The 18,469-nt window shown below is 41.6% G+C and overlaps 1 protein-coding gene across 14 annotated transcripts in view; it reads right to left on the bottom strand.

Annotated features, from left to right (window-relative positions):
• Positions 1-4,895: 4,895 nt before the first annotated feature.
• The window catches only part of KYAT3 (kynurenine aminotransferase 3), a 68,720-nt gene continuing 55,146 nt past the window's right edge, over positions 4,896-18,469 (bottom strand). For 13 of the 14 annotated variants that reach the window (XM_043491042.1, XM_043491045.1, XM_043491047.1 and 10 more), the window contains 6 exons: positions 10,706-10,782; positions 9,850-9,939; positions 8,922-9,108; positions 7,955-8,028; positions 7,287-7,373; positions 4,896-6,202 (listed from right to left, as the gene is read on the bottom strand). In XM_043491042.1, the coding sequence (XP_043346977.1) occupies positions 6,140-6,202; positions 7,287-7,373; positions 7,955-8,028; positions 8,922-9,108; positions 9,850-9,939; positions 10,706-10,782 (578 nt within the window). In that variant the 3' untranslated portion in view covers positions 4,896-6,139. The remainder of the gene's footprint in view (positions 6,203-7,286; positions 7,374-7,954; positions 8,029-8,921; positions 9,109-9,849; positions 9,940-10,705; positions 10,783-18,469) is intronic. The other variant, XM_043491041.1, reaches the window with a different exon arrangement.

Below are 18,469 nucleotides of genomic sequence, written 5' to 3'. Positions count from 1 at the left end.
GGGTGGTTTTTCTTCGATTGACATGTTGTTGCTGCAATTATAGCCCTTATTAACATAAAAGGGCAGGAGAGGAGGACTTGTGGCACCTTAGAGGCTAACAAATTTATTAGAGCATAAGCTTTCGTGAGCTACAGCTCACTTCATCGGATGCATTCAGTGGAAAATACAGTGGGGAGATGTATAGACACAGTGTTACCATACACAGTGTAAGGAGAGTGATCACTTAAGGTGAGCTATTACCCGCAGGAGCGGGGTGGGGGGAGACCTTTTGTAGCGATAATCAAGGTGGGCCAACATTTGTTAGTCTCTAAGGTGCCACAACTACTCCTTTTCTTTTTACTGACTTTAATGTTTTTTCTCTTGTATCTAGCGATCCTCAGCATGTTTGAAAATCAGGCCCCATTGGCTTAGGTACCAAAATATGCATTGGGGGCCTTTAAAGGCCTGATTTAGGCACCAATGGCCCCAATTCCGCAAACACGCACATTTAATTTTTACTTACCGTGAACTGTAAAAGTTGAACCAGGTGCAAGATCTCTCAAATTGTGCATCGAGCAATGAGCTGCCAAAAACTTAACAACCAGTTCCCTCCTCACCCCACGAGGGGGTCATGGCCTGCCCCCTGGGACTCCTGCCCCATCCACCTCCCTCCCCTGACTGCCTCCAGAACTGGGCAGGGAGGGTCTCGTGGGCCACCATATTGGGTGCCCACCCTGCCCCTAAGAACCAGAGGGACCTGCCGAGGGTGAGGTGGGAAGTGCCGGTGGTGCTTACCTGGGGCAGCTCCCAGAAAGCATCTGTCAGGTCCCTCTGGCTCCTAGGGGCAGGGGAGCTTAGCTAGGGGGGGAAGCAGGGGGAACAGCCGCACCCCCTCGCTATCATCAAAAGCGGTGCCTTAGGTGCCGACTCCATGGGTGCTCTGGGGCTGAAGCCCCCACGGGGAAAATTTGGTGGATATAGAGCCCCCACCGGCAGCTCCCCGCCCCGCACCTAGCCCCAGCTCAGCTCTGCCTCCGCCTCCTCCCCTGAACGCACCGCCCTGCTCTGCTTCTCCGCCTCCCCCGGCTTCCCGCGAATCAGCTGTTCGCATGGGAAGCCTGAGAAGCAAGCGGCGGCTTCGCGCTCAGGCCCAGGGAGGTGGAGGTGGGTCAGGGAGCAGTTCCCCTGTGCCCCCCAGGTTACCTGCTGCAGCGCAGGCAGCCCTCCTCGCACCCCCCCCCCTGTAGCTCACCTCCGCTCCGCCTCCCTGGGTCTGAGCACAAAGTCGCCGCCTGCTTCTCAGCCCTCCCAGGCTTCCCGTGCAAACAACTGATTTGCGGGAATCCGAAGGGGTGGAGGGATGGAGAAGCAGAGTGGGGCGGCGCATTCACGGGAGGAGGTGAAGCGGAGGTGAGCTAGGGCCAGGCGCGGGGCGGGAAGCTGCTGGTGGGTGCTCTGCACCTACCAAATTCTCCCCGTGGGTGCTCCAGCCCTGGAGCACCCAGAGTCAGCGCTCCAGCCCTGGAGCGCCCACGGAGTCGGCACTTAAGGCGCCACTTTTGGCCGGTTGTTAAATTTAGAAGCCCTTTTAGAAGGACTTCTATATTTAACAATCGGTTCCAGCGAACCAGCTCCAGCTCACCACTGTGTGCATCCAAAATCAGTGGCCACTTTTGAAAGTTTTAGCCTCTGAACATCCTGTGAAGCATCCAGTACTGGCTACTGTCAGTGACAGCACTAGATGGACCGCTGGCAATTAGGTTTCTGATACTACAGGTACCATTTTCACAATATTATGCAACGGGATACTTACTGTCTTCATGAACACACTATTTTGTGCATGTTTGGCCTTAATGAAAGCAAATCTACTATTTTGTGTAAATTTCTCATTTTTAATGGTTTGTTAAATTAGCCTACATTCTTTCTCTAACATCAGCAGAAGTTAAACATCTGAAACGAGCATATTATGGAAATGGTAAGTGGTTAGTGAATCAACTCCAACATGCAAGTTCATGTATATGCCACCATTTGTGTATTTAGACTTTTGATTAAATGAAAAGATATGCAGATTACACGTATCCTAGCACATTGCTGTGTCCTGATCCATGACCAGGGCTCCTAGATGCTACAGTAATACACATAGCAATAATGTTAAACCATGACTTTCTGGAGAAGTCAGCCTTTCATGAGCCCTGAGATTCACATTGAGCACTCTGTACCATGCTTTATTGCTATTGTGAGGATATGTCTAATTACTCATTCATCCCAATTACTCAGAAAGCAAACGTGCTGAAATAAAAACAGCTATCTTGGACATCTCAACATAAGCTGTAGAAATAATTGGCATTTCTAATCAGTATTACATTTTTATGCTCCAAATCTGCTATATGCAAATATAGATATGGCACTATGGTTATTTACAATTACATTTTGACAGGCAATTATAAACTATTGAATTGTGTAAGGTACTGAAACCCTTGTTGTTAAGGTCAGAAGCCGAAATTCTGGTGTTGTATTATTTTGTATCATCAGTCTAAGGATTAGTAAAATTTAACTCATACTATATCTTAGGAACCCAGTTTCTCTCATATAAATATAACAAATATATAGATTTCTATTAGCAGATTTGTTAAATTTTAAGATAATTGACAGTGCTTGAAAAAAAATGGCAGCTCTAAGCCTCAGTATGGTTTGGGGTTCCCCTTTCTTTACTCCACCTACCTATGTGCTTCATCTACACTAGAAAATATGGAATTGTTTGTAATTGAGCCAATTGTTTTACACCAACTGAGGAACAAGCATATTACAATCTGAAGCATGTTAACACTAACCGTTTTGTCCTGCACCCAAATTAGCACTCTGCTCAACAGATTCTGCTGTAATGCCCTCTACATCAGGGGAGTTGCAAGTGTAGGGCCAGCATTAGGTGGTGGCAAGAAGGACAATTACTCGGGGGCCCATGCAACAGGGGCCCTGAAAAACTAAATTACATGCTTCAGCCCTGGACAGCAGATCTAAGGCTTCAGACTCCTGAAAGGGGTACAGAAGTTTGGAAAGGTTGAGAACCAGTGCTCTAGGTAGATATCCACTAGTTCCTGGCACAGCTCCCAGGTACAATTCACATTGGGAGATTTCAGTGGGTATTCTGGGTTACCTCGGAGATAATGGGATTTTTGGAAGGAGAGGTCAGACTGCCAAAATGCCCCTGGAATCTCAGAATTTCCCAGAGATGTATTCCATAACTCATCTGGAGCCAATTTCATTCCCAGATTACTTTTTCACCGTGGAGACCTGATTTAACTCTACTCAATCTCCACCCTTTTAAAGAGTTTCTGGTGGAGTTTTTTTGAGATGGCAGTAAAAAGTAACTAGAGAGACAATGGAGGATGTTCTGGCTGAAAGCCCAGGACCAAGATCAGGAACAAAGAGAGAAGCTAGACAGTTGCTACCAGCCCACTCTATGGCTGTACAATTTACTTGTGGATAAAGGCACTGTTGGACCAAACCCATGACCACAGATCGGTAGGATTAAAGGATATGCTTACATGGCGGTCAGAGGTGTAATTTCATCATGGACTGACATAAAAATAGCAGGGAAGGTGTGGTGGCACAGGCTTTACAAATCTGCCAGGAACCCTGTACTCATGTTGCTAACTTCTGCTGAAGCCAGTGCTGTTTCTACACTTCTATTTTTAACTGTGCTAGCCAGATTAAAGCTAGCATGGGTGTGCCTCATGCTGCAATTGTATTTCTGATTGCAGGGTAGACACATCCTAAATTGTTCTCATGATTTGAGAAAGCCAGCACTGACTCCAGATTCCAGAACATGGAAGGGAACATTTCTAGAACTGTTTTCCAACTCCGCAGTGCAAGACCACAAGGATGAAAGCCATGGGATAAAAGAGCACAAGAATCATCCTCTAGAACAGAGGTTGGCAAACTACGGCCTGCAGGACCCTCCTGCCTGGCCCCTGAACTCCTGGCCCAGGAGGCTAGTCCCTGGCCCCTCCCCTGCTCTTCCTCCCCCCCCCCGGCAGCCTCAGCTCACTGTGCTGCGGGCGCAATGCTCTGGGCGGCAGCGCAGCTATACAGCCAGCCTGACCCAGAGCTCTGTGCTGCGCGGTGGTGTGGCTGGCTTCAGCCGGGCGGCACGGCTGCCTGTCCTGGTGCTCTGGGCAGCACTGCTGTAGCACCACCAGCCACCGGTGCTCCAGACAAAGCGGAAAGCGGGAGTTGGATACAGGGCAGGGGAGTTCAGGGTCATGGTCAGGGGACAGGGAATAGGGGGGTTGAATGGGGGCAGGAGTCCCAGGGGGCAGTCAGGAAGGAGGGGGGGGTTGGATGAGGTGGCGGGGGGCAGTTAGGGGACAGGGAGCAGGAGTCCTGGGGGGGGGGGCCGTTAGGGAATGGGGAGGTTGGATGGGGCAGAAGTCCCAGGGGGGGCGTCAGGGGGGTGAGAAGTGGGGGCGGATAGGGGGCGGGGGCCAGGCCATGGCTGGCTGTTTAGGGAGGAACAGCCACCCTTAACCGGCCTTCCATACAATTTCAGAAACCCGATGTGGCCTTCAGGCCAAAAAGTTTGCCCACCCCTGCACTAGAAGCAGGCTACTCTGGATTTCTTCTATTCAATTGGGAAGCAGTTTGAGGTTGATAAAAGCACACACAGAGCCTCATGGATATTGAAAGATGAGGCAGCTGGTAGAGCACTCTCCACAAGAGTCTCTTCTTTAGGACTCACTCCCCTCATTCCCTTAGCTTGAAATAACCTAAGTTTATTAACCTTCGTAGCACAGTGCAAGGCCCATTTCTGTTTTCTGGAGATTTTAGTTAAGATTTTTAAATGTGTTTTGCTGTGGAGTTACTGGTGGTGGTTGGGGATAAGCTGATTAAGAGATGAAAAGGAATTACAGGAGTGATCTATTCCATTGTTGTATATTTAAGGATGGTCACAGAGCATCTAAGAGCAAGGTCTCTTATTTTTGTGTGTGCATATATAAATCAAACTAAACTTTTAAACTCTTACACCACATGCTATTTTAGAACATTGAAGATTGAGTACCGTACATACTTGTTCATTAGCCCGTTCATTTATAAGCCGACCCCCCAAGATGGATAGGTAAAAAACAGTAAAAACTGTCTGACCCTTTCATAAGTGGACCCTATATTTCAGGGGTTGGCAAACTTTGGTTCCGGTCCCGTCAGGGTAAGCTGCTGGCAGGATGGGATGTTTTGTTTACCTGGAGCGTTCACAGGCACAGAGCCCCTCAGCTCACCATTCCCAGTGAATGGGAGCTGTGGAAAGTGGGAACGGCGAACCGCGGCCACAGGGAACGGAGCGGCTCCGTGCCTGCAAACGATCCAGATAAACAAAACAACAATGTATTAGATATTCAATTCAATGATTTCATAGAGTTTAAAATCAAATTTTGGTGTAGACCCATTTATAAGCTAACCCCCGCTCTTTGATGAGGTCACTTTTTTACCAAAAATATTCAGCTTATGAACGAGTATATATGGTACTTTCAAAAACAGTAGTTTGACAACTGTGGGAAATTAAAACAGTAATGAAATTTAAACACATTTAGAACTGTCTACTCACCAAAAATTGCATTGGTTTAACTAAATCAATTTTGTTGTGTGTATGTTCATAAGCTAAGTCCCTGGAGCTAGCTAACATGCACCATTTCAAAGCATTTCTTAATTTCCCTTCACATCAAGCTACGATGATATGTGAAACCCAACATTCCAGCTTCAAATGCTGCTATTTCCAACGGGTTCCTATATCATTACATCAGAACAGCTCTTATTCTTCTAATTCTGACCTATTCCTCCTAAGCCCTAACACTGTTATATGATGGATTTATTTTTTCAGTGCCCTAGTAAATCTCCCACCCACCCCCCACCCCCAAAATGTGGATTCACATAATTATTTTGTGAAATAGCCAATATTTTGGAAAGACTGAAAATAGTTACTTGGGTCACATTATTTGCAATGGATAAATTGTTATTCTGGCTACTCAGCAGGTAGTCTCCCAGAGTTATTTGTAATTTCATATGAATCATGTACTGTATTTAGAGTACATTGGCTTTTAATGGTATAATGAAATACCTATGTATAAAATTATTATACTAGATGGAATAATTAATACAAATATAAAAATCACGATGTAGGTTTATTCCAGTTCTTCAGGATCACCTCAGCTGCATCCAGTGTGCTGTCTTGCTGCAAGTATAGAATGCCACAATTACTGTAGGTACAGAGCTCTACAAAATCGAGTATCAGCCATTTTTACAGCACTGCAAACTAGTATTTTTGACAAAGTTACAATTGTATCTTGTAAACATCCAAAGGATTCAATAATTTGCCACTAAACTTTGTAATTATATGTCTAGAGGGTACACCAAGAAAGGAATTCAAAGTTAGATTTCTTTTAAATATTTTATTTTTAATGTACAAAATTTTATAATTTCCAAACAACTCCTTTGCTTTCCTTAGTGTCAATACTATCAAATGTACGTAGAAATCACTTCCATTACATTTGCATGACTATCTGCTGTATTACAGTAGTGGTCTTGTCCACGCTACATTTGAAGTCATGCTAGCAGAGTTAACCTAACCAGTGTGTAAAGGTGGTTTTTTTTGTTTTTAAATACCCATGTAATGAAGCTGTGCTTTGAATTCTCTTCCCTCCACCCCAAGCGTGGGTATTCCATATTGTGGACAGTTTTGTGACTTGGCTATCACTCTGTACGTCGCACAAGTAGTCTATAGCTTGATTTGGCTAGAATTTTGTTAGAAATGATCTCTGTCCATATTGAGCAGGGAAGCCTACCAACACACACATTTCATCATGGTGTTTGCTAAGTCAGCTTGCAAATCCGTTGAGTGATCCGAAGGAATCCTGTCAATGGAGGCTAAGGAGAAAATCATCTTATTCCCTGGCCACTTACCCATCCCAGCCAGTGCCACCTACTTTGAGGGTTGAAAGTTCCTTAGCAAAGAGGCAATCAGGTTGCTTTGTGTTTCTGCAACCTCACCACTTTCCATTTCTGTCCCTCCTTCAAATCAGCGTGGGCCTGTATTTTGTATTAATTTTTTCCTCCATGTGCTTATTGTTGCATTCTTAATAAAACTAACTTTTCAGTAATGCTATTAAAAATGTCAATATAAAACCAACCAAATAACTAACTGCTTAACAGCAAAAATTAACACAAAACAACTCCTTTAGATTAAGCTAGCACAAAAAATTTTAGTAATAAGCAATACCGCTATCAGAACAGTCTTCTAGAGCAGGACACAAACTTACTTTGATGAAGCAAAAACGTATATATTTCTCAAACTGCTTTTTGGTATCTGGGCCACAGAATGCTGTAAGAGGAATTGCTGACAGTTTCTGAAATGATGAAACATAATGATTTGCCTATTACACACAGATAAAGTCAATTTTAGTTTTGATAAATTGTACAGCCAAGATTTTGGAGCCTTCCCTTCCTTCATTAGAATTGAATTGGCTTAATTTTCAGAATTCAGATGTCAAAAATAAGTACGCAATCCTGCACCAGTGAAATCAATGGGTTTATCTTGACTAGGAGGAGTGATCAAGTTTAGGTTTGGCATGTGCTAGATAAGTCTGACCTAAACTCAACCATTTTTCCTAGGCAAGACAGGTAGCAGGATCTTGCCTACTGCAAACATGTAAGCGTGGAAAACAGCAATTATTGGGACTTGTCTTTATTGTTTTGTGCTAAGACTACACGCTACATGTTCAATAGGATTTTACAGTTCAGCATGATTTTAACCACTAGATTCCCACAGTTAGGGTGATATGCACAGCTAAACCTCTAGGCATGCTTTAAAATGTAAAATATCTGAGCTATATCCTTTTATAGGTTCAGGTGTATTTTTATTTTAGATATAAAAATATTCCTAATGTTTAATGTATATCTGAGTGACTGGGTAGAAGAGACATCTTACCTTAGATTTTATCATCCATTTCACAAATTTATAATCATAATGTTGATTCGCCTCCATATCAGACAGATCCACATCTAAAAATAAAAATGAATGTAAAATGGAGCATAATATTATATGACCTCCCAGATTCCAATGGGAGGACACTTCTTTCTCAGTATTCTTTATTACAGTTAATACTAGAGTCACTATAAAACCACTAGGAAGAGCTGAAACAAGTCTTGTGTGCCATTCAGAGTCTAATCCTGATTTTGACAAGGACTTGTTGTGTGGGGGGCAGGGAGAGGAGAATGGGATATTTACATATTTCAAAGGGGCACTATGAGGCCTAATTAACCTAAGTGCAAAGTGCTATTACAGGCAGTCAATGGAAGACAGAAGACGGGGTCTAGGTCTACACTAGGAAAAATCCACACCTCAGAGATGCAGCTATACTGACGTACCCCTCTAGCATAATTATAAGAATTCTTCCATCAACACACGGAGGTCAATTACCTATGACAATGGCAGAATCCCTCCCATCAGTGTAGGTAGTACCTACACTGAAGTGCAACAGCTACAGTTGCGCCTCAGTGGAGGTACAGCTCTTCCTAGTGTTTTTGTAGATCAGTAATTCTCAAACTTTTGCAAATCATATACCTTCCTTAACTATAAATCCAGTTAACCACCTTCTCACCCAACCTAATTTCATATCTTCCCTGCAACAGCCATCAGACTTCATTAAATGAAAAAGTAATACAAAGGCAGTAATTAGAAATCACACCACTCAAAAATGGATGAACGGAGTTTACCAAAAAACTTACAAAAATAATCACCTCTGGGCCAAGTTCACACAGAACATTTTAGCCCAAAAGGAGTTTGTTTGAAAGTGTTACGAGAAACTGAAAAAATGGGGGCTTAAAATGGAAGTTGCATTTTAATCTTAACTATAGTGTATGCTCCCACTCCCTCATAATAAACCTTCACTGACTAAGTGCAGAAACATCAACAATCATGAAGTATCCTCCATCTGGAATGACAGGTTTCAATCCAACTTCTTGGAGTAGCTTAGCCATCCGATTACGCTTGCTTTCCAACTCTCGACACAGCGAGTAGAAGTAGCAGTCTGGGTCATCCATGCGTTTAAAGTCGATCCAAAGAGCTTGTGCCAACGCCTCCTGCAAACATAATCAGCATACAAAGTTTTCCTGCCGGTGGACCCTTGCACCCATGCAGAGTCCTACTGAAGTTACTGGGAGAGGTCACTGGGACTTTGCATGGTATATGGGCCTTCTCACATAGATCTCTTTGCAGGACCGGGGTCTTACTGAGTCCACAAATACCCCAAACTACTGCATCACAAAATGTAACGTGTGCATTTATTTTGACAAGTTATTATTTACTAACACCTAAAAGTCTCAATCAGGATCAGGCCCACATTCTGCTAGGCATTACACCAGAGGAAGTCACAGTCCTTGCCTCAAGAGTTTACAGTGTAATTTGAAGAATAGTTTAGTTTTAATTATTGATGCTAATACATGATAGAATACTAGTAAATAACTGTTTGGTAAAAGTAATTCACAGCAATACGAGATGTCACTGCAGCATCTTGTAATTACATTTTGGCTGAGAAAGGAGTGAGGCTGCCAGGCTTTGTGCAACAATGGTCACCTTTGCAGATTAATGCAGTGAGAATTTGCAAGGTTCTGGTGTATTTTTTAAATTGCCTCATTAGTGACTCTCAAATTTGCCTTTTCTACCAGCACGCTTATCCCCAAGAAACTACATAAAAATATTTAGACATCTCAAAATTCATACTAATTTGTATTAATTGTATTGCAATAGTGCCTGGAGGCCCCAGCTCCTTTATGCAAGACACTGTACAAACAGAACTTCTCTCCTCTCCCATCTGTATCTACCTGTAACGGAGTTGGGCATGTATACAGCGTATTCTGCTGAACAACTTGCAAATGTTTTATCAAATGCTGTGGACCAATTGACCATCCAAGCTAAGGGGGAGGAGAAAAAACAGACACATCTTAAAAATAAGGCCAAGTTAGTAATTAGGACTCATAATAAAGAATTAAAAGTTGAAAGAATTCGAGGTATTCACAATGGGAAGAAGCAATAGTGCACTTCTGTTGACATAAAAACTGTACAAGGTTTGCTAAATGTCAGGTTTAGAAATGCTGGAGATAGAACTCATATATACTAATCAGTATAAAGCATTGTCAGTATTTTACCAGAGCCAAATAAAATATTTATTGGTCACATATTTAATGGGACCTCAAGCTAGTCTGAATTGTTGCATCTCCAATGTATTACGGGTGCAATTTCGTAGGCTAAAATTGTGCACACAAGCAATGGTGTTTTAGACTGATCTGTGGAAGCAATAAGATCCTTAGATGTTTTAATGCCAACATTTACACCTGCTTCACAAAACTGGAAACAGGTTTTAAACAATACTCTGTATGTATCCTTCTGCAGTTTTGGCTCTTTCTGCAAGGCAAATAGTGTTTTGTACTTCATTTTTTAATATTCACCCCTCCCTTCCGTTTCACTTTCACAAGCGTTTATTTTTAGAATTAATAAGAGCATTGTTAGAGAGTGCATATTAAAGGTAGGTAGTATTTCCAAGTGAATATTGTCTGCAATTTTTTGTGAGTTGGATGCACAGTAAGCTTTCAAATGATAGAATGCAAAAATAGACGAGGTTTAGGTCAGATAAATACATATTATTTAATGTAACAGATCTCTTACTCTTGTTGTTCTTACCTTCCAGCCAGTTACACTATATGTCTTTCCAGCACTTCCTATAGTTATTGTTCTCTCCCACATGCCTGGCAGTGTAGCTGTACATAAAATAAAGTGACTTGGTTGCCAGTGCACATACACGTTCCATACAATCATAAAACCTGTACTGTTCCTAGCTAAGAGCAGCATTTTAATATAATATGTAACAAACAAAGCTAGGAGAAAAATTCTTAAATTAAATGAAAAATGGAGAAGTGTAATGGAGAAAAATGGAGAAGTGTTTGGAATAGAAATTAGGCAAGGAACAAAAAAAAAAAAGAAGAAAGTTAAGGAATGAGCAAGACACACAGAGTGAAAACATCTTTCATTTTAGTATGAATTTGGTGCTTGTGAAAAGGTACCAGACTGTCAGCCCTGGAGACCAAGGCCTTCATCTAGCCACAGAACAAATGCTGAATGACCACTGGCAAACTCTGCTATACTTCCCTCTCACTGTGCTTTAATCTGAATTGGAGGGATCACCCCTAGAAATCAACCTCCTCTACGGCCATTCAGTCCTTGTCCACTCTGCGGGTGCTGCCATTAGGAATGTTAAGCAGTGCCAGTTGTGATGACTGAGCCATCCACGCCCCCAAACATCTACTAATTCTACATCAGCAACTTGAAAAACATCCATCCCTTAAGAATAAGTTTTGAACTGAGAGTGGGTGAAATAAAGGGCAATGAAGTAGTTTCTCAGCTGTCACTGGATAACAGCAAAATCAAAAATCATCATCATAGGATTGATTACAGTGTATCTGCCAATCTTTGCTACAGTTTATAAAATACACAGGAATAGCTGAACTGTTACAACTACTACTGACACTCACAACTGTATCCCTGTAATGCACAGTCTTAGCATTCCTGCAGCCAGCCAAAGTGTTTCTAAACACCGCTTAATTTCTGTAGAATTTAAGCTTTAATTTAAAAAATTCAATGTCAAACCCTTATGATAGCACCAATTCCTGCAATCTCCCCACCAAAATTTAATATTAACATACTTAAAAATATTTCACCAGCTGCTGAGAGTCAAAATGCTTCAGACTTGCAGAAAGTGGATTCCTCAGTTTTGCAGAGTTAGGTTATGTCTACACTAGGAGCACTTTATTGATATAGGACCACTACTATACTATACCAGCAAATTGCCATAGTGTGGATGCAGAGATACTGGCAAAGCTGCGCTTTGTATCGAAATAGCAAAAACACCCCCCCGGAATGAAAACAGGTTTGCTGGCATAACTGCATCTAGTCCAGGGGTTTCTGCCTGCACAGCTATATCTGTCAGGGATCACACCTCTTCACACTCCTGACCTGCCAGCATAGTTATGTCTGTCAGGAGTGTGCAGAGGTGTGATCCCTGACACACAACCATGCTGGCAGAACTCTACATTGTAGAGTTGATCTGGGCTACAGAATGAGCCTTCCAAAAGCATCCCTGGCTATCTTCTTTTGGTTGAAACTCCCAGATCTGTTCCGACTATCTAGCATAGACATAGCACATACACTAGGTCTACTCTGCAGGTGGGAGGTGTGATTCCCCAACTCATGTAGACATACAGGCACTAGCTCTGATCAAGCTGGTGTGCTAAAAATAGCAACGTGGCTGCAGCAGCTTAGGCAGCTAGACAGAGCCGCCACCTGAGTACATACCTAGGATCTTAGACATGATTGTGCTCGTGCAGCTAACTTGAGCTGCCACCCATGCTATTTTTAGCACACTAACTTGATCAGAGCTGGCAGATTTACTAGAATTACACCTCCCACCTGCAGCGTAGCTAAATCCCGGAGTTCTTTGCTCCTTTCTCAACACTTTTGGGTGGTTCTTGGGCTGTCACACACCTCGACAGCTCTTTTTCACCTCTGATTTCTGTAGTATCCGGCTAAACTGGGATTGTTAGCTGGACAAGCCTGTTACAGCGATCAGCCATGAACTAATTAACAGTGGATAGGTCTATACTGGCTAAAAACCCACAGGTGGCCCGGGTCAGCTGACTCAGGCTCAGGCTCCAGGCCTGAAAAATTGCTGTGTAGACATTCGGGTTCCAGCCCAAGCCCTAACACAGCAATTTTCAGTCCTGCAGCCTGAGCCCCATGAGCCTGAATCAGCTGACTCAAGCCAGCCACGACTGTGCCACAAGGCTTTTATTCCAGCGTAGATGTACCCAATGTTGACATTTACACGGTCATTGCCAGGCTTCAGAATTAACACTGTATTGAGATGAACGAACCATCATGCCTTTCATGGTGCCTTGTCACTAGGAAAAAAGGTGCGTTCTTATCTCATGTTTATCGAGCACATTCATGAGTGTCCCCAGTTACAAAGTTAATACAAATTAACTAAAGGTAAGAATTTAAAGTGAATTTGTCAAACCACATTAAATTTTTGTGTGGAAACTCCATTCAGCATTAAATTGACCTTCAGTTGGTTTAATATATTCTGAATTATGCTAAACCAAATTAAGGCCATTTTAATCCTACTAGAGCAAAAGACTTTTCTTATAGCTGCAGGCTTTTTCACAGATGGCTTCAATGGAATATCCTTTCTGACTCACACAATCCCTGGATCACTTCATAGGATAAACTTTGGGAAACACATCTGGGTTGTTACATATAAAATTAGATGCGGGTACAAGGACTAGTGATTTCAGTAGTCCTGTTGCATCCCAACCAACCATATTGTCATACTAAAGAGCTATTGCCAAATCCAGCACAACTGTCAGGAGTTTTCTCTAGGGAGGCCCATAAGCAAGGCTGTCATAGATGTAATGGCAAAATTCCATGGGCAAGTTTTCACAGTACCTCCCTGTACTAGAACTGATTCAAGTCAGTGCCCATCACTGTCATTTTGGGGCACATTTACAAATGTAAAACACAAAACAATTAGCAAATGAGAAACCCATCTTCCCCCTAACCAGCACTCATCCCTCCAACAGACTTGTAACCTTGAAAACAAAGGTTTCAGAGTAGCAGCCGTGTTAGTCTGTATTCGCAAAAAGAAAAGGAGTACCCATGGCACCTTAGAGACTAACAAATTTATTAGAGCATAAGCTTTCGTGAGCTACAGCTCACTTCATCGGATGCATTTGGTGGAATTTCCACCAAATGCATCCGATGAAGTGAGCTGTAGCTCACGAAAGCTTATGCTCTAATAAATTTGTTAGTCTCTAAGGTGCCACGGGTACTCCTTTTCTTTTTTCTTGAAAACAAAAAGTCAGTTTGAACAGATGCATCTTCTATTGAGCTATATAGGCTGTAGTATTTAAGCACCACGTCCTAAAGGCTGACAAAACTGGCTCCAGCATACTGCAAGCACGAGTGAATTTCAAAGCCAGGTGCCCTCTATTTAGGCCATGTCTACACTATAGGTGCTACAGTGGCACAGATCTATTGTGCTACAGCTACAAGCATGCCACTTAGCCAAGACACTTCCTACAGTGACAGAAGGGGTTTTTCCTTCACAGGAGATAATCCAACTTTCCAAGTGGTGGTAGCTAGATCAATGGAAGAGCTGCAACTAAGCCCCTGAGTGCCATAGTTACGTTGACCTAACTTTTAAATGTAGACCAGACCTGAGACTGTTTTGCAAACTACTCCCAGGAATTGAAGCTTGGGGACAGATAGCAGGAGCATTCCACACAATAATAGCAGGGAGAAAGTAGAGGGGGAAAAAGGGCAGTCTATCACTTTCACAAGCAATAAATTAATATGCAGGATTAAATGGAATGGGGAGCATTTTTTCCATGCTATATGGCAATATCATTATATTCAAACTCGGTACGGTTTAAAATAATTTTAATGCCAATTAAGTGCTGGGAATTATCTGTAAGGTAACACATATAAGCATATTACCGGGGCTGGCACTCCGTTTGTTGAAATGCCAACAGAATCCCCAGTTATGATATGAGAACTCTAAATCTGCCACTATAGCTCTAATCGTTACTCATAAGAGACTTGCACTTTTAGAAAAGTCAGATAAGGGTAACAGACATGATGAAGTGTTCTATATTAGAGAAGACTGCCTGGCGACAGAAAAAAGACTATGCTAATTTTATGATATATGACTAGCTACCCTATTAGATTATATAATATCCATTTTTGCATCTTTCATGTAAAAAGTGTCACTGCATTTGATTGAATGTGTAAAGCTTAATATAAAAACCTTGCAGCTTCTACATAGTGAAATAGTGGATTTTTTTCCTTGTATTATTTTTAAATGTACAGTTATAAAAACTAAGAAGCTGAAGTTTAAAAAAAAAAAGGTCTTGCTTCTTTTAGTAAAATGACTTTATCAGTTACATTTTTACTCTGAAGGTTTTATGGTTTGTAGGTTTTTAACAATAAATTGTAAGATCATTTGATGGGATCTGTTAGACAGTATGCAGCTAAAGCCAGCTGACTCACACTCTAAGCTTTAACTTGAGACATTATCATACTGGAATTGTAAATTTTATGTGTGCAGTAAAAATGCTTTTTGTTCATCTGGTATTTTTTTCCTTCAAAATGTTAAAACAAAAGTTATACTAATAATATATTAATAAAACTAAGAGTTATTTCCTCCATGTCCCAGTGGACAAAAGGCCTCTTGTATGATATTATGGATTAGGCCACCAAGTTGGCCTTAAAAATAGGATTTATTAAAAATAGCATTAGAGAGAGAGAGAAAGAAAAAAAAACAAAAACAAAACAAAAAAAACCTTGTGGCCTGCACGTCCTACAGATATCAATGGGAGCTGAGCATGCAAAAGGACTGCATCTTCAGCAAGCAGAAAGCAATACATTAATTCAGTTACACTACACTCATCTTAATTACCAGTATTCCAAAGTCATTGTAGACAAAAAAAAAAAAAAAAAAAAACACCACATTTGCTTATTCCTAGTAAATTATCTCAATTTTATCATTAATAAAAATTAGTGTGCAATTCATCTGTAAATCTCAAAAACACTTTATAAAGAAGGATATTATGATTGCCACTTTAAAAGATGGGGAAACTGAAGCAGAGAGTCATGAAATGGTTTGCTCAAGGCCGCACATTATATCAGCATCAGAGCCAGGAACAGAACACAGTTCTTCTGACTGTCAGGAAAGTTAATTTTATGCCTTTTGGGTTAACATTTTAATTTCAACAGGGCTACTTTGTTGGGCATCATTAAAATTCACCTTTATTGTGAGAACATGGGACTTTATAACTCTACAGTCCATTACCTTTCAGCTGGGTGTTCATGCAAGTAGCTACAAAACCTGTGTATAGCTGAGAAAATAATCCTTAATAATAAATTAGCAAGGCAAGGGATTTTGGAAAAAAAAAAAAAATTGAAGAAGAAAGTAGTTAAGGATGTCAATGGTAATTGGGACAAAATACAACATGGTTTTACAAAAGGTAGACCATGCCAAACCAATCTGATCTCCTTCGAGAAGGTAACATTTTTTTAGACAAAGGAAACACAGTGGATCTAATTACCTCGATTTCAGTAAGGCATTTGATACGGTTCCACATGGGGAATTATTAGCCAAATTGGAAAAGATGGGGATCAATATTATAATTAAAAGGTGGATAAGGAACTGGTTAAAGGGGAGACTACAACGGGTCATACTGAAAGGTGACCTGTCAGGCTGGAAGGAGGTTACTAGTGGAGTTCCTCAGGGATTGGTTTTGGGACCAATCTTTTTATTACTGACCTTGGCACAAAAAGTGGGAATGTGCTAATAAAGTTTGCGAATGACACAAAGCTGGGAGGTATTGCCAATACAGAGGGAAAATGGGATATCATACAGAAAGATCTCGATGACCTTGTAAACTGAAGTAATAGTAATAGGGTAAAAGTGCAAGGTCATGCATTTAGGGATTAATAACAAGAATTTTTGTTATAAACTGGTGACGCATCACTTGGAAGTAACAGAGGAGGAGAAGGACGACCTCGGAGTATTGGTTGATTGCAGGATGACTATGAGCTGCCAATGTGATATGGCCGTGAAAAAAGCTAATGCAGTCTTGGGATGCATAAGGCAAGGTATTTCCAGTAGAGATAAGGAGGTGTTAGTACTGTTATACAAGGCACTGGTGAGACCTCATCTGGAATATTGTGTGCAGTTCTAGTCTCCCATGTTTCAGAAGGATGAATTCAAACTGGAACAGGTACAGAGAAGGGCTACTAGGATGATCTGAGGAATGGAAAATCTGTCTTATGAAAGGAGACTCAAAGAGCTTGGCTTGTTTAAGCTTAACCAAAAGAAGGCTGAGGGGAGATATGATTGCTCTCTATAAATATACCAGAGAGATAAATACCAAGGAGGGAGAGTAATTATTTAAGATCAGTACCAATGTGGACAAAAGAACAAATGGATATAAACCGGCCATCAGGAAGTTTAGACTTGAAATTAGACAAAGGTTTCTAACCATCAGAGGAGTGAAGTTCTGGAATAGCCTTCCAAGGGAAGCAGTGGAGGCAAAAGACATATCTGGCTTCAAGACTAAGATTGATAAGTTTATGGAGGGGATGGTATGATGGGATAACCTAATTTTGGCAATTAACTGATCTTTGACTATTAGTGGTAAGTATGCCCAATGGCCTGTGGTGGGATACTAGATAGGGTAGGATCTGAGTTACTACAGAGAATTCTTTCCTGGGAGTCTTGCCCACATGCTCAGGGTTTAGCTGATCACCATTTTGGGGTCAGGAAGAAATTTTCCTTCAGGGCAGAATGGCAGAGGCCCTGGAGGTTTTTCACCTTCCTCTGCAGCGTTGGGCATGGGTCACTTGCTGGAGGATTCTCTGCATTTTGAAGTCTTTAAACCATGATTTGAGGATTTCATTAGCTCAGATATAGGTCAGGGGTTTGTTACAGGAGCGGGTGGGTGAGATTCTGTGGCCTGCATTGTGCAGGGGGTCAGACTAGACGATCATAATGCTCCATTCTGACCTTAAAGTCTATGATTCAGACTTCTCATAATCCACTAACTAGGATTCAAACTAAGGCCACAACCTCCAAACATTTACACATGTGATTAACTTAAGCACTTGTGCAATCCCATAGACTTCAGTAGGACTACTCATGAACGTAATACTAAGCACATGTAAAAGTGTTTGCAGAATTTGGATTAGGGTTATTGGCAGCATATATTGGATGTGCCTATACTAAAATCCAGCTCCTAGTGAAGTCAGTGGAACTGTTTTCATAGACTTCAGTGAGAGATGGATCAGGCCCTAAGAAAGGAAACTATTGCAGGGAACCTGATAGCATTAAATATTTAGTTGTCTGATTTGTCCTTGCAATGGTTTAGTTTGTCCACATAGTATCTCTGCCTGAGAGAACTACTCCACAAGACTCCACATAGTCCCCAGAGTGATTTCAGTGTTTGAAATGCCCATTATTTTTAATACCTTCTGCTTGGGAGGAAGGTGTCCGAAATAATCTTCTACTAATTTTGTTCTTTACTTTTTTCCAACTTTTTTTTTCCTGTTTTTTATGGGAAAAACAATAATGTGGTTTCCTTATTATGTGCTAGCCTCACTGATTATGTCAGCAGAGCTCCAGGAAAGAGGTTTGTTAGTGAGCATTTGTTCCCTTCCCTCAGCTAGTTCTGCAACAAAGCACACCACTGAGATGTAGAGTCTCTAAGGTGCCACAAGTACTCCTTTTCTTTTTGCGGATACAGACTAACATGGCTGCTACTCTGAAACCAGTGATTATTATGTTATTCTGCACCAAAGAATTGAATTAGGGTTGGATTTTCAATAGGACCTAAG

The sequence above is a fragment of the Dermochelys coriacea genome, chromosome 8 (assembly GCF_009764565.3).
Source record: "Dermochelys coriacea isolate rDerCor1 chromosome 8, rDerCor1.pri.v4, whole genome shotgun sequence".
In the NCBI taxonomy this organism is placed as follows: domain Eukaryota; kingdom Metazoa; phylum Chordata; order Testudines; family Dermochelyidae; genus Dermochelys; species Dermochelys coriacea.
Note: the sequence above shows the minus strand (reverse complement) of the source record. Positions and strands in the feature narration are given on the sequence as shown.